Source organism: Polypterus senegalus, chromosome 7, assembly GCF_016835505.1.
Source record: "Polypterus senegalus isolate Bchr_013 chromosome 7, ASM1683550v1, whole genome shotgun sequence".
Classification (NCBI taxonomy): domain Eukaryota; kingdom Metazoa; phylum Chordata; class Cladistia; order Polypteriformes; family Polypteridae; genus Polypterus; species Polypterus senegalus.
Genome location: NC_053160.1, coordinates 5,756,050 through 5,769,634, shown reverse-complemented (window position 1 = coordinate 5,769,634; position 13,585 = coordinate 5,756,050). Strand labels below are relative to the sequence as shown.

The window sequence follows — 13,585 nt, the reverse complement described above, 5'->3', positions numbered from 1 at the left end:
CAGAGTTCACTTGCGGTACCGATTTATTTGTGCAAATCTGAGAAACACACAATGGGCCGAGGAGAGAGGCCTTCCTCACTCATTCGCTAGCTTCGGGGCGTGTTCCTTAACTGAGCTTAGCCTGCGAATGAGAGAACAATTGAATTCAACTTTATTTGATATTTAAAATAAAGAGTTACTTAGGTCTTATTGAGTTTGAGTTTGGATTTTCTCTTAAGCGTCTGCCGCATTGAAAAGAGAGATTGCATTTCAGATTGTGGATCGTGATTTTGTGTTAAAAGGATTGTGATATACTAAGCTCCAGAAATGCTGAGAATGCCGTTGAGAAGGTTTACTAATATATAATATATAAAATCCAAAGTCTCTCTGTTTTTCCGCTTTTCACGAGAGAACTACTTGACGGATTTAGATCCGTTTTTTTTCTACATTCCGGTTGATTTTGCATCTTCTCTCATTTCGTTATGTATCATTGATGACTTTGAGTCCGGATATTCTCTGGTGTCTGCCACATTGAAAAGATAGATTGCAATTCAGATTGTCGATCGTGATTTTGTGTTAAAACGATCGTGATATGACTTTTTTGGAAAGATCGCCCGCCCCTAATTTGACTAATCAAGTTTTCAAATTTATGTAGGATTTATTAACTCTTTGGGCGAGCTACTTGGAAAGGGGTGGAGAGGTACCTGTAGCTTGCGAGCGACGTGTTGGAGACCCCTGCTATAAACACTAGAAGTGACTGTACTCCATTGGGCCCTTGAGCAAGGCTTTTAAACCCTTCGGGGTTGGTGGTAGGATAGGTACTGCAGCCTCTGTTTAGAAAAAAAAAAAAAGAAAACAACCTCCTGCTGTTCCAATGTGGTGCTGAGGTGTCACCCGCTGTCTCAATCCAGGTGGTTCGTCATGTGGTGGGCACAGCAACACGCTATCAGCGCATGCTCCCAACAATGACTTTACCGCTCTCTGTTTGGACTAGTGGTCATCATCGAGGTCTCTTTAAATTGGGCCTTGGTATTTTACACAAACCCATATAACTAAGACTAAATTGAGTAGGTTTCTTACCAGTAGACACATACGATGGGCATTCAGCCTTTGTTCTTTGTTTAGTTGCTCTATCATTCTGCTATTCAGATATCTCATTTTTATTTCTTTATTGAGTGATAACCCTCGTTTTCATTACTGTTTTTCCATTCATGAATTACCCAACCGCAGATTGAAAATATTTGGGAGGGAAAAAAAATTCAGAAAGGTCCAAAAAGGATAAAAATGTATTTGGAACCTCGCACATGTCTTGAATTTTGTAACCGCACGGCCCTTTGTGCACATGAGCATGTCAACTGTACGTGTGCTAGACAAGGAGACATGAGTTCACTGGGTGAACAGTTGGGTGAAGTCTCGCTACCTGCACTTACACAATCCATCATTAAAAGCACCCCTCGATGGCCGAATGTCTAGAGATTCATGGCGAGAAATTGCCCAAACCCTGAGCACACTTGAAAGTTTGTGCAGGCAGAAATGAAAATATCTACAAGATTGATATGTAAAGGGTGTGATAAAAGACATTATATAGCGCCCGACCTGGCACAGACTCACACAGTCACGTGTAAAATCCACCAATAACTTTTATTTTCTTTAGCTGGAGAGCACGTCTTCCCCGTGAACCCCCCAGCCACAACACAGTCAACAAGTACTAAGCACAAGCAAAAACACTCCCGTTTGGCACCACCATTCCTCCCTGGCAACCTCGTCCTCTTCCTCACCGTTCTGGTCCTGAGTGATGGTCGCCGGTCCTTTTTATAGCCTACCCGGAAGTGCTCCAGGTGCTTGATCACCTGCTCCTGATTGCACTTCCGGGCAGGGCTGTAGAGTTGTCCAGGCTGGCTCCCAGTTCCATGCAGCACCCCCTGGTGGCCACCCCAGATCCTCACAAGGTTGTGGAGAACTCCATCTCCCATGGAACCCTGCAGGAAACTGAGGCACCATCGTCAACCAGGAAGGCTGCCACCAAGCGTCCCGGGGAAGGTACTGAAACACCCATGGTTGCTCCCCCGGAACATGTGTAGAGGTAATAGAGGTAAACTCAAATTATGAGTTAACATTCGATCTGGCTCTTGCATACAAAGGATGGTGCATGTGCCCAAAACATTAACATTTATATGTTACTTACATAAATGCCAGACCAAATGTTATTTACCTGTTTACCTTTATTTATTGACTTACTTCCAACAGTCACAAATAGAGTACAGAGCTTCCCATGTACATATACAAAGTACAGCGATGGCAAAAGTGCATTTTTGATCCGATGTAGAACCGTCGTCATCATCTGAGTTGTCCTCTGTTATAGCGCGTCTTTATGTGAAAACAGGAGTGTCAAATGTTTAGTTGGGATCGTGAACGCGGCTGAGAGAATAAAACTGAATCCAAAAAAAAAAAACAAAGCTAACCTTTACAAGTATCATAAATTACACCAGCTGTTACAGACTGGAATCAAATGTATGTTTTTATTCTAAAATAGTAAGAATAGAAGCAGCTCACTTCTCAAAACGGACTTGTCCGGGATCGAACACGTGAAGTTTTAATTATCAGTCATCAGCTGATACCATTGCGCCCCCAAAGCTGTCGTAGTAAATGCGTGTCAATGTCGCACCCTAACGCGGGTTCTTTTTCTGCAGTTATATTTTTGAATGGAAGCTCATTTGTTCTGTTATATTTGTACCTTTTGTGAAAGTGTTTCTTTGATATTTGGAATTCAGGCTTCATACATTATGCACTTCATGTCTACATTTTGTCAATTATTACTAAAACATAAAAAACGTTTCAGTTATGTTTACTGTACGTAGATCGTTGTAGACACGGAACACACATGAAATGCAAGTGTTACATATAACGATATAGTATTTATACAAGGTGTCATTTTGCTTGACTTCTCACTCTATACGACTCCAAGCAACTGACACGCAGGTAAACAGACTTGGGCTGAGATAACTGTGTGGCGCTGGGATGTGATAGCAGGCTGCTGGCTGTTTGCTGCTTATCAACACATTTAAAGGACAAAAGACGCTGACGGAGAGGTGAGAAGCGTTTTAAGGTGGGACAGATTTACAAGTTTTTTCGTAGGTTCTGGTAAATCTAGTGTTAAGATTGGTAGGAATGAATTGAGCATTCTCTCAATAAAGCAGAATCTATCTGAAATTGATGGAAGCGTTAATACTGCTAAAGCAATTGTAAGCAATCCAGAGGGGATTTACAGTATACAGGAGGGATGTGCGCAGGCTATATGCTAACACTAAGCCATTTTATATAAAGGACTTGTTTGGTCCTGGAATCAATGCCATGTGGATTCCAAAGGTCCAGCAGTAGTTTTAAGATATTTATATTAATAGTGAACAGATTGGTCTTGTTTTAAAAATTCTACAGTGGAAATTTCACAATTTTAAGACAATATTGTGGCTAATTTTGTGTTTTATTTTTAGATAAGGTCCTTGTCAGTGTGTTTCAGCGGTGTGTGGTACCTCCTCCGATGTGCACTTACCAGCTTCACTTACCTTGTGCTGTAAACCAGCTGACCTTCCTCAAAGATCCTGACGGACTGACCCGTCTCGCTGTACTGACTGCAGACAGCCACATCTACGTCTACCAGGGTAAACCGTATTTTTACTTAATGTGTACCCTTCCAGTAATATTCACAATTTACTGTTTTAGTGAGGTTTTTGTAAACAAAAATAATAAATAACAATAAAAATAATTATTTATCTATATACTGTATAGCGTTTTTTCCCCACTGTTCAAAGCACTTTTCATAGTGAATGGGGATCCACTTCAACCACCACTAAGGCACCGCATCCACCTGGATATTGCAACGGCAGCCATTTTTGTGCCAGTGGGCTTACCACACATTAGCTGTTAGGTGATGAAGCAGTCAGAGATAGTTAGCCAATCTGAGACAGGGGATTATTAGGGGGCCAGAATGACTAGGCCATGCAGGGCAATTTAGCCTGTACATTGGGATACACTCTACTCTTGATGAAGGATACCCAGGGAGCTTTATAGTTTTGCATCTCATCTGAAGGGCAGTGCCATTTTTAAAGCGCAGTGTTCCCGTCACTGCTTTGGTGTATTAGGATCCATATTCAGCCCACGGGGTGTGCGTCCCCTGCTGGCCTCACCAACACCTCTTCCACCTAAAGTTTTTCCTAGATGGTCTCCCTTCCAAGTACTGGCCGGGCCAAAAAGTGCTTAGCTTCAGGTGGATGACCTTTTCTGAAGTGCATGTGGTATGGTAATAGTTAGTTGTTGCTTCAATTATGCTTTCCTATTTTGTTTGATTGTTTTTTAAATATATATGTATACATATTTACTTTTTTTTAGATAATGAGGAAATAAAAGACAAAGCTGCTAATCCAAATGGCTGCAGGAAGAGTATACCAGCTCCACAGCTGAAGAAAGTGTACAGGTTAGTTTGGATTTTTTACAAACCGGATTCCAAAAAAGTTTGGACACTATACAAATCATGAATAAAAACTGAATGCAATGATGTGGAGGTGCCAACTTCTAATATTTTATTCAGAATAGAACATAAATCACGGAACAAAAGTTTAAACTGAGAAAATGTATCATTTTAAGGGAAAAATATGTTGATTCAGAATTTCATGGTGTCAACAAATCTCAAAAAAGTTGGGACAAGGCCATTTTCACCACTGTGTGGCATCTCCCCTTCTTCTTACAACACTCAACAGACGTCTGGCGACCAAGGAGACCAGTTTCTCAAGTTTAGAAATAGGAATGCTCTCCCATTCTTGTCTAATACAGGCCTCTAACTGTTCAATCGTCTTGGGCCTTCTTTGTCGCACCTTCCTCTTTATGATGCGCCAAATGTTCTCTATAGGTGAAAGATCTGGACTGCAGACTGGCCATTTCAGTACCCGGATCCTTCTCCTACGCAGCCATGATGTTGTGATTGATGCAGAATGTGGTCTGGCATTATCTTGTTGAAAAATGCAGGGTCTTCCCTGAAAGAGATGACGTCTGGATGGGAGCATATGTTGTTCTAGAACCTGAATATATTTTTCTGCATTGATGGTGCCTTTCCAGACATGCAAGCTGCCCATGCCACACGCACTCATGCAACCCCATACCATCAGAGATGCAGGCTTCTGAACTGGCGTTGATAACAACTTGGGTTGTCCTTGTCCTCTTTGGTCCGGATGACATGGCGTCCCAGATTTCCAAAAGAACTTGAATCGTGACTCGTCTGACCACAGAACAGTCTTCCATTTTGCCACACTCCATTTTAAATGATCCCTGGCCCAGTGACAACGCCTGAGCTTGTGGATCTTGCTTAGAAATGGCTTCTTCTTTGCACTGTAGAGTTTCAGCTGGCAACGGCGGATGGCACGGTGGATTGTGTTCACTGACAATGGTTTCTGGAAGTATTCCTGAGCCCATTCTGTGATTTCCTTTACAGTAGCATTCCTGTTTGTGGTGCAGTGTCGTTTAAGGGCCCGGAGATCACGGGCATCCAGTATGGTTTTACGGCCTTGACCCTTACGCACAGAGATTGTTCCAGATTCTCTGAATCTTCGGATGATGTTATGCACAGTTGATGATGATAGATGCAAAGTCTTTGCAATTTTTGCTGGGTAACACCTTTCTGATATTGCTCCACTATCTTTCTGCGCAACATTGTGGGAATTGGTGATCCTCTACCCATCTTGGCTTCTGAGAGACACTGCCACTCTGAGAAGCTCTTTTTATACCCAATCATGTTGCCAATTGACCTAATTAGTGTTTATTGGTCTTCCAGCTCTTCGTTATGCTCAAATTTACTTTTCCCAGCCTCTTATTGCTACTTGTGCCAACTTTTTTGGGATTTGTTGACACCGTGAAATTTTGAATCAACATATTTTTCCTTTAAAATTATACATTTACTCGGATTAAACGTTTGATCTGTCATCTACGTTCTATTACAAATAAAATATTGACATTTGCCATCTCCACATCATTGCATTCAGTTTTTATTCACAATTTGTTTAGTGTCCCAACTTTTTTGGAATCCGGTTTGTAATTATTTTTTTGAAAGAACTAAAAATGGCTTGTCAGTTTTCCAGTGCCTGACCCAGGATGAATTACTGGGTTTTAACTAAATAATAGATTAAACGTGAAGCTTATTTTTCTTTTTTGGCAGATATGGGGCACTACTCTATTGGGTATACTTTCAAAAATATTGAGTTCAAGTAAATTTAAACAATCAGCCAGAGAGACCCTGTAACACTCATCAATCGATGCAATTTTCACATCACTTGAATTGGATTCTGCGTGTATGAGAGCTATTGAGCCACCACAAGCCCGTTTAGGTTACCTTATTAGCTACATGACATTGTGAAGTGCTGTTAAAAACATATATTTAATGTAGTCCACTAACACTTGGAATTTCAGTCTGTTATCAGTGTTAATTTTGAATATCACTCATTGTTACTGAAGCATGTCAGAAAAAAATGTGATAACTGGCTCTTGGATGAAGTTAGCAAAAAAAAACAAATAATGGGAAATGTCCCCACAATCCTCTCAGTTAACTTAGTCAATGAACGCACCTGAATGTTACGTTATGCATTCATTTTCCAGCTTGTTTAGTACAGTGTTCTTCTCAGAGAACTTGCGTACTGTTAATGCACAAATCTAAAACGGTTGTGGATAAACAGAAATGCATGCAACAGATAGCGCGGTGTTTAAAAATGATCGAACCCAAAAATATCTCCCAAATCTAAAAATAAATCCAATATTTTATAAAGACTACTGAACAACAAAAACTGTGCATTAAATTGCATATATTAAACTTTAGCCATGACAGTAGGTCAATATTGCCTGTCATTCAAACTCATCTCTCACATCTCCCTTGAGAAATTTTTTAAAGTCCTTCCTTACAAAATTGTGCTCTTTTGCAAGAGAAGCCTGCTTCACGTCTTACCATATTCTTTTATATTTGGTTGAGATCTTAAATTTGTCTCTGCTGTTGCAGAGTAATCAGTTCTTATCATTCAAACGATTTTGTTAAATGTTTCCTGTCATTGTCACGATAGACGACATGTTTTGGCAAATATTGGGCGTAGAGTTTGGTATTCTCCACAGCATATGTTTGTGTAATTCTGAATTCATAGATCCATCAATGGTGCAAGTCATGCAAGTACATCGTTCATTTCATTCAATCATATATATATATATATATATATATATATATATATATATATATATATATATATATATATATATATATATATATATATATATATATATATATATATATATATATATATATATATATATATATATGATCTTGCCAACTCCCCCTGGCCTGCGCTATGCTCCAGCCACTTTATGTCTCTGCCACTCGCGTTGTGAAGACGGGGGCTGAACACACCCGAAGGGGACGTGGTTGCTCCTCCAAAACCCCCTCCTAAACGGTGATACAATGGAAAAGAAATGCAATTTTTTTACCTCCTCTTTGCTCAATCATCTCATGCGGTGCTTCAAACGTTTAAAAACCTGAACAGCAGCTGCCCTTTTGTCTCACTGCCTTGTCTCTCTTCTCCCCCAGACATCCTCTGCTCCTGTTGGGGGTCCCGCTCCCGAGGCGCCACTATGAAGAGGAAGAATTCCTATTCCTTAATTGAGACAGAACTTTCCCCTACGACTACACACAGAGCTCAATTCACTCCTCAAAGAGACTTATGTTTGTTTGAAGTGTCTGAATAACGTTTCTGTCTCTAAAATCTCCTGTGTATCTGTGCAACTCTTTGACCCAAGCGTGACGGCGTATGTGGATTTCACTTTCACCAAAACAATAAATCCTTTAATTCTTGTGGATAGGCCTCTTCATTGGGACATAACACTACTTTTCTCTGATGGCAACATGAATTAGACGATCTACAAGTCTCTGACTTAAAGTTTAAATCCGAACAATATATTCGATCTCCTTTTCACTATTTCACCGAGTAATATTTTCCGTCTGTTTGCGCTAATGCGATCTTTACTATCATTTTTTTTTTGAGACTTTTGAATATTGAATATTCATTATCTCTAACCTGCTCTGCATGTGTATCGCGGCATCGTTTTTGAATTCTTTACGACGTTCTACTTTGTCATCTACTCTTTGTCTTTTATTTCCGGCCCTGGGCCTGGTTTAATCTCTTAGCGCAAAGTCTCGTCTCGCGGGATGTGAAAGTATCTCTCTGAAAAAGTCACGTCTCATCCCAAGATTTTTTTATTATATATATATATATATATATATATATATCCTCTTTAATAAAACCCCTGTGTGCATCCAGGTGTCCGTGTGTGTGTGTCTTCTGGTGAAGTGCGCATGCAAGGGGCTGCACCGTGCCCTGCCCATTTGCACGTCAGTGAATGGCGTATCCTCGGCCGCGCATAATAAGCAACACAGTGAATGGTGTAGCCTCGGCCACGCATGATAAGCAAATAAAGGTGGAAACCACGCACATTAAATCCGTTGCTAGGGAGACGCCACACATAGTGCCCCGCCTATCTATCTATCTATCTATCTATCTATCTATCTATCTATCTATCTATCTATCTATCTATCTATCTATCTATCTATCTATCTATCTATCTATCTATCTATCTATCTATCTATCTATCTATCTATCTATCTATCTATCTATCTATCTATCTATCTATCTATCTATCTATCTATCTATCTATCTATCTACCACCCAAAACGAAGGACACATCAAGTGGGACAAAAGACACAGACACTCAAATCGTATATAAGTAACATCTCCTGCAAGAACGGTCAGCTCAACAAGTAAACATCAACGAAAGAAAGGCTGAAAGACAAAGAAAAATACGAGCACATAGATCGATTGAAGACAATAAAAGACATAAAAACGCTACAAGCGAAAGACTCAGAAGAGCAAATAGATCTATAGAAGAACAGGAAAATGAGCGTAAAAAAATTTATCAACTGAGCAAGATATGCAGAACTATCCTATTGAGTTTCTTAATCAGCTAATTCCAACAGGAATGCCGAGGCATAATCTGAACCTTAAAAGGGGAGCAATAATTATGCTCCTTAGGAATATAAACACTAAAAGAGTGTTTAGAAACCTCATCATTGCTCAAGTAATAACAGGTTCAGCTGTCTGGACATCGTCTTTATTCCCCGTATTGATTTGGCTCCATCCTCTACTAATTTACCCTTTACCTTAGGAAGGCGACACTTTCCAGTTACATTAGCCTTTGCCATAACAATTAATAAAGCTCAAGGGCAAACCTTAGAAAAAGTTGCCATTTACTTGCCACAACAAGTATTCAGCCACGGTCAGTTATATGTTGCATTATCAAGAGTTAGAAGTTTTTCAGATGTTGTTGTCAAGGTTGTAGATGGTCCTGAATAAGGCAAACTGTTGCCAAACTCAAACAGAGTATTTACAAAGAATGTTGTCTATAATGAAAATTTATAGAAAAATTTCATGAGGGGGCGGCACGGTGGCGCAGTGGTAGCGCTGCTGCCTCGCAGTTAGGGGACCCGGGTTCGTTTCCCGGGTCCTCCCTGCGTGGAGTTTGCATGTTCTCCCCGTGTCTGCGTGGGTTTCCTCCGGGCACTCCGGTTTCCTCCCCCAATCCAAAGACATGCAGGTTAGGTGGATTGGTGATTCTAAATTGGCCCTAGTGTGTGCTTGGTGTGTGGGTGTGTTTGTGTGTGTCATGCGGTGGGTTGGCACCCTGCCCTGGATTGGTTCCTGCCTTGTGCCCTGTGTTGGCTGGGATTGGCTCCAGCAGACCCCCATGACCCTGTGTTCGGATTCAGCGGGTTAGAAAATGGATGGATGGATGGAATTTCATGAGGTAAAAAAATAAAAACGTTTTCCTAAATGTCTTCTTCAGATATTGTGGTGTATTACATATTGTTACAAAGTTTTACACTAAATCAATATTAATTATACTTACTGTATTATCATATATGTTTCTATTTTTTTTTTATTATTATTTTACTTTAGGCTTCTTGCAAAAATATTTTTGAAAAACAGAAATTATGACAAGAAGCAGAATGAGGTCAAGGTCCCTTGCCATTTAATATCGACTGTTCCTACTAATGTTTATGCACTACTGTTCTAGCGCCTGTTATTGTAACCGGCTTAATGTCTAGTATATATATAAAATCCAACATCTGTCTGTCTGTCCTCTTTTCATGAGAGACCTACTTATTGGATTTAACTCAGGGTTTTTTCTCACCACGTGTTGGGCCGTACCTTGCCTCTATTTAGCTAGCGATACCTGTTTGTTCATCAGACGTTATCATCTAGAGATTGTTAAGGAGTAATGTTTGACATTATTGAGAGAGAGAGAGAGAGAGATCCGAGCCTCGTGTGTTTTAGAGGGTTGCTGCTTATTGGCAGAGATATCACGGCCACATGCTCTTCTCCCCGCATGGCGGACGCTCTCCCGTCAGAGCTGAACACGATTGATCAAGAAAAACTAAAGTCAGCTTGTGTTGCTATTAGCAGCAATTGTCTTTTTAAAATTATGAAATGTGGCAGAAATTTAACAAATCAAATACATTTTGACATTGCAGTGTGCCTACCTTCTGCTTGGCCAGAATTACTTTTTATTTATTGATTTTCTTTAATGTTTATCTTGTTTCACTACTAAGTGGGTGGAGCCACAGGGGACGACTAGTAGATAATGTGTTTCGTAATAGAAAACCCAGGCAGCAAAAGAAATTTGGGTGCAGGATTGGAAGGGGAAAAAAAGTCAACATTTAAGGTCCACTGTAAGCGATGCTTCTGGTGTGGTTTTCATGCTATCCGAAAGTAATGAGCTGCTGTCTTTTGTTTTAGAGTTACTCTGTCCAAAGAGACTGCCCACAGAGTAAATCCACTTTGGCTTTGGGAGCTCACGTGGCTGAGAAGGGACACTTTCCTGGCTGTGGTCTCGGGAGAAGGGGCATCAAAGTCACAAATTCTTCAGCTGGTAACTACAGAGTCAGAGGGTCAAGAGGCTGTTTTGCATGTCAGGTATTATTTGTCATTGAATCCCGCAGTTTTATGTTTTTTAATTTTGTATTAGAGTTCATCTTCATAAAGCATGTAAAAATTTAAAGGTGCAAAATGACATTTTTAAACGGTGAAAACAGCAATAGTGATAAATGGAGAACAATTTTTCAGTTATTATCTGGGTGTTTAGCTGGGAGAGCAGTTAAACATATTATTGATTCCATTTTTGTTCAGTTCCGTAGTAACTTTTCTGGTCATATAAATCCCAATTTTATAAACTTCCTGTGTGCAAATAACCCACACTTAATTTTTATTTTTGCCAATCCATGCTGATGTTGCCCTTCACAATTAGTTTATATAATATTGTAATAAACACCATAATGTACATTCACGGGAAAACCTTTTGGCAGAATCAGCCATAATACAGGGCCCACCATAATGTTTGGGACAAAGGCACGTTTTTCTTTAATTTAGCCGCCTTATTCACAGTTTAAAATTACAAATCAAACGGTTCATACGTCGTGATTAAAGTGCACATTGCAGACTTTTATTTAAGGGGATTTTGCATACATTTCGGTCACACAACACTTTTCCTACATGGTCCTCCCATTTCAAGGGGGCCACCATTACCTTTGGACACGGCAATGGCAGGTCTATTAAAGCCGTCATATTTAGGACTTTGTTGCATATCCCCTGCATGCAATGACTGCTTGAAGTCTGCAAGTCCTTATTAGTGACGGCATTCCTACGCTTTGGGGAGTTTGCAATGACTTGTTTAAAGAAAGTGGTTTATTTTTTAAGTCACTAATTAATTCTTAAATGACAATTTACAAACAGTTCTCAAAATAATAATCAGCATTACAAAGGTCAGAAAAGTATGTACCCTGTCACCCTATTTTTAACCTGTGTAAAAGCTAGCCCGGCCACAGACAGACACGACAGCGCAGTGTCTAACATTATTTACAGCAATTATTATATACAATATTTACAGTTCACAGTCCTTGGCTCCTTTGGCCGCCTCCACTCCTGTCCCACAAGCTCCGTCCTTCTTCCACCCGACTCCGGCTCCCTGATTGGAGCGAGGCAGCCCCTTTCATCCTGTCCCGGATGTGCTCTGGGTGCCTGTTGACAGACTTCCGGCAACACTCCCCAGTGTGGCGGAAGTGCTGCCCTTGCAGCCGGAAGCACTCCAGGCATAAACCATCCCTGGTCTGTCAGCACTTCCTGGTGTCCCAGAAGTGAAGTCCCCCAGGGATCAGGGACCTGCCGGGTGCCCAGGGAAAAGAAGTGCCGCTCTCCCGGTTCCTCCTTCCTCCAGGCATCCCGGCGAGGCAGGGTTCCTGGCCGTCTGTCACACCTGATATTTCATTAATAATGACAATTGACACAGGAACCTCAGTGGACAAAACAAGATGCATCGGTGACACTTTAGTTTTAGTTTACTGCAAACATTTCTCTTATTCTCATAGTGAAGAAGGGGCCTGAGTTGCCTTGAAAGCTTGCATTTTGTAATCTTTTTAGTTAGCCAATAAAAGGGGTCATTTTGCTTGGCTTTTCTCTTCTTCTCATATAAAGTTATGTAACAAGACCTTAACAAGGGCTTCTTTTGGTCTTACTGAGATTTAAAAAAACATCTGTAAAGTTCAATCAATCAATCAATCAATCAATCAACATTTATTTATATAGCACATATTCATACAAAAAAATGTAGCTCAAAGTGCTTTACAAAATGAATAGAAAAATAGAAGACACAATAAAAAATAAACATAAGTCAACATTAATTAACATAGAATAAGCGTAAGGTCCGATGGCCAGAGTGGACAGAAAAAAACAAAAAAAAACTCCAAAGGCTGGAGAAAAAAATAAATCTGTAGGGGTTCCAGACCACGAGACCACCCAGTCCCCTCTGGGCATTCTACCTAACATAAATCAAACAGTCCTCTTTGTATTTAGGGTTTTCATGGAAGGACCTGATGATGATGGTCACGTAGACTTCTGGCTTTCAGTCCATCAATGTTGGTGCATCATGAAGCTTTGAGTAGGTGGTGGTGGCGCAGGCCGGAAAAAGAAACAGAAGAGAGAGTAGGGGTCAGTACGGATTTTGGAGCCACTGTGAATAGTTATTATGAAGAATTGAACATACAGAGTATCAGTATTAAGTTAAAGTGAAGTTATAAAATGGCCATGTTACAGTAATGTGTTTTCAGCAGTGTTTTAAAGAGCTCTACTGTATCAGCCTGGTGAATTCCTATTGGCAGGCTATTCCAGATTTTAGGTGCATAACAGCAGAAGGCCGCCTGCCTCACCACTTCTTTTAAGTTTAGCTTTTGGAATTATAAGGAGACACTCATTTGAAGATCTAAGGTTACGATTTGGAATATAACGTGTCAGGCATTCCGATATATAAGATGGAGCAAGATTAAAATACTGCTTATGGTTTATAAAGCCTTAAATAAAGTCAATCCTGAATGACACAGGCAACCAGTGTAGTGACATCAAAACTGGAGAAATGTGTTCGGATTTTCTTTTCCCAGTTAGGATTCTAGCAGCTCCATTCTGCACTCGTTGCAAGTGATTTC

At 40.3% G+C, this 13,585-nt stretch overlaps 1 protein-coding gene across 1 annotated transcript in view; it reads left to right on the top strand.

Annotated features, from left to right (window-relative positions):
• The window catches only part of elp1 (elongator acetyltransferase complex subunit 1), a 210,443-nt gene that overhangs the window by 83,720 nt on the left and 113,138 nt on the right, over positions 1-13,585 (top strand). The window contains exons 12-14 of the mRNA XM_039758179.1: positions 3,471-3,638; positions 4,366-4,450; positions 10,851-11,027. Of these exons, the coding sequence (XP_039614113.1) occupies positions 3,471-3,638; positions 4,366-4,450; positions 10,851-11,027 (430 nt within the window). The remainder of the gene's footprint in view (positions 1-3,470; positions 3,639-4,365; positions 4,451-10,850; positions 11,028-13,585) is intronic.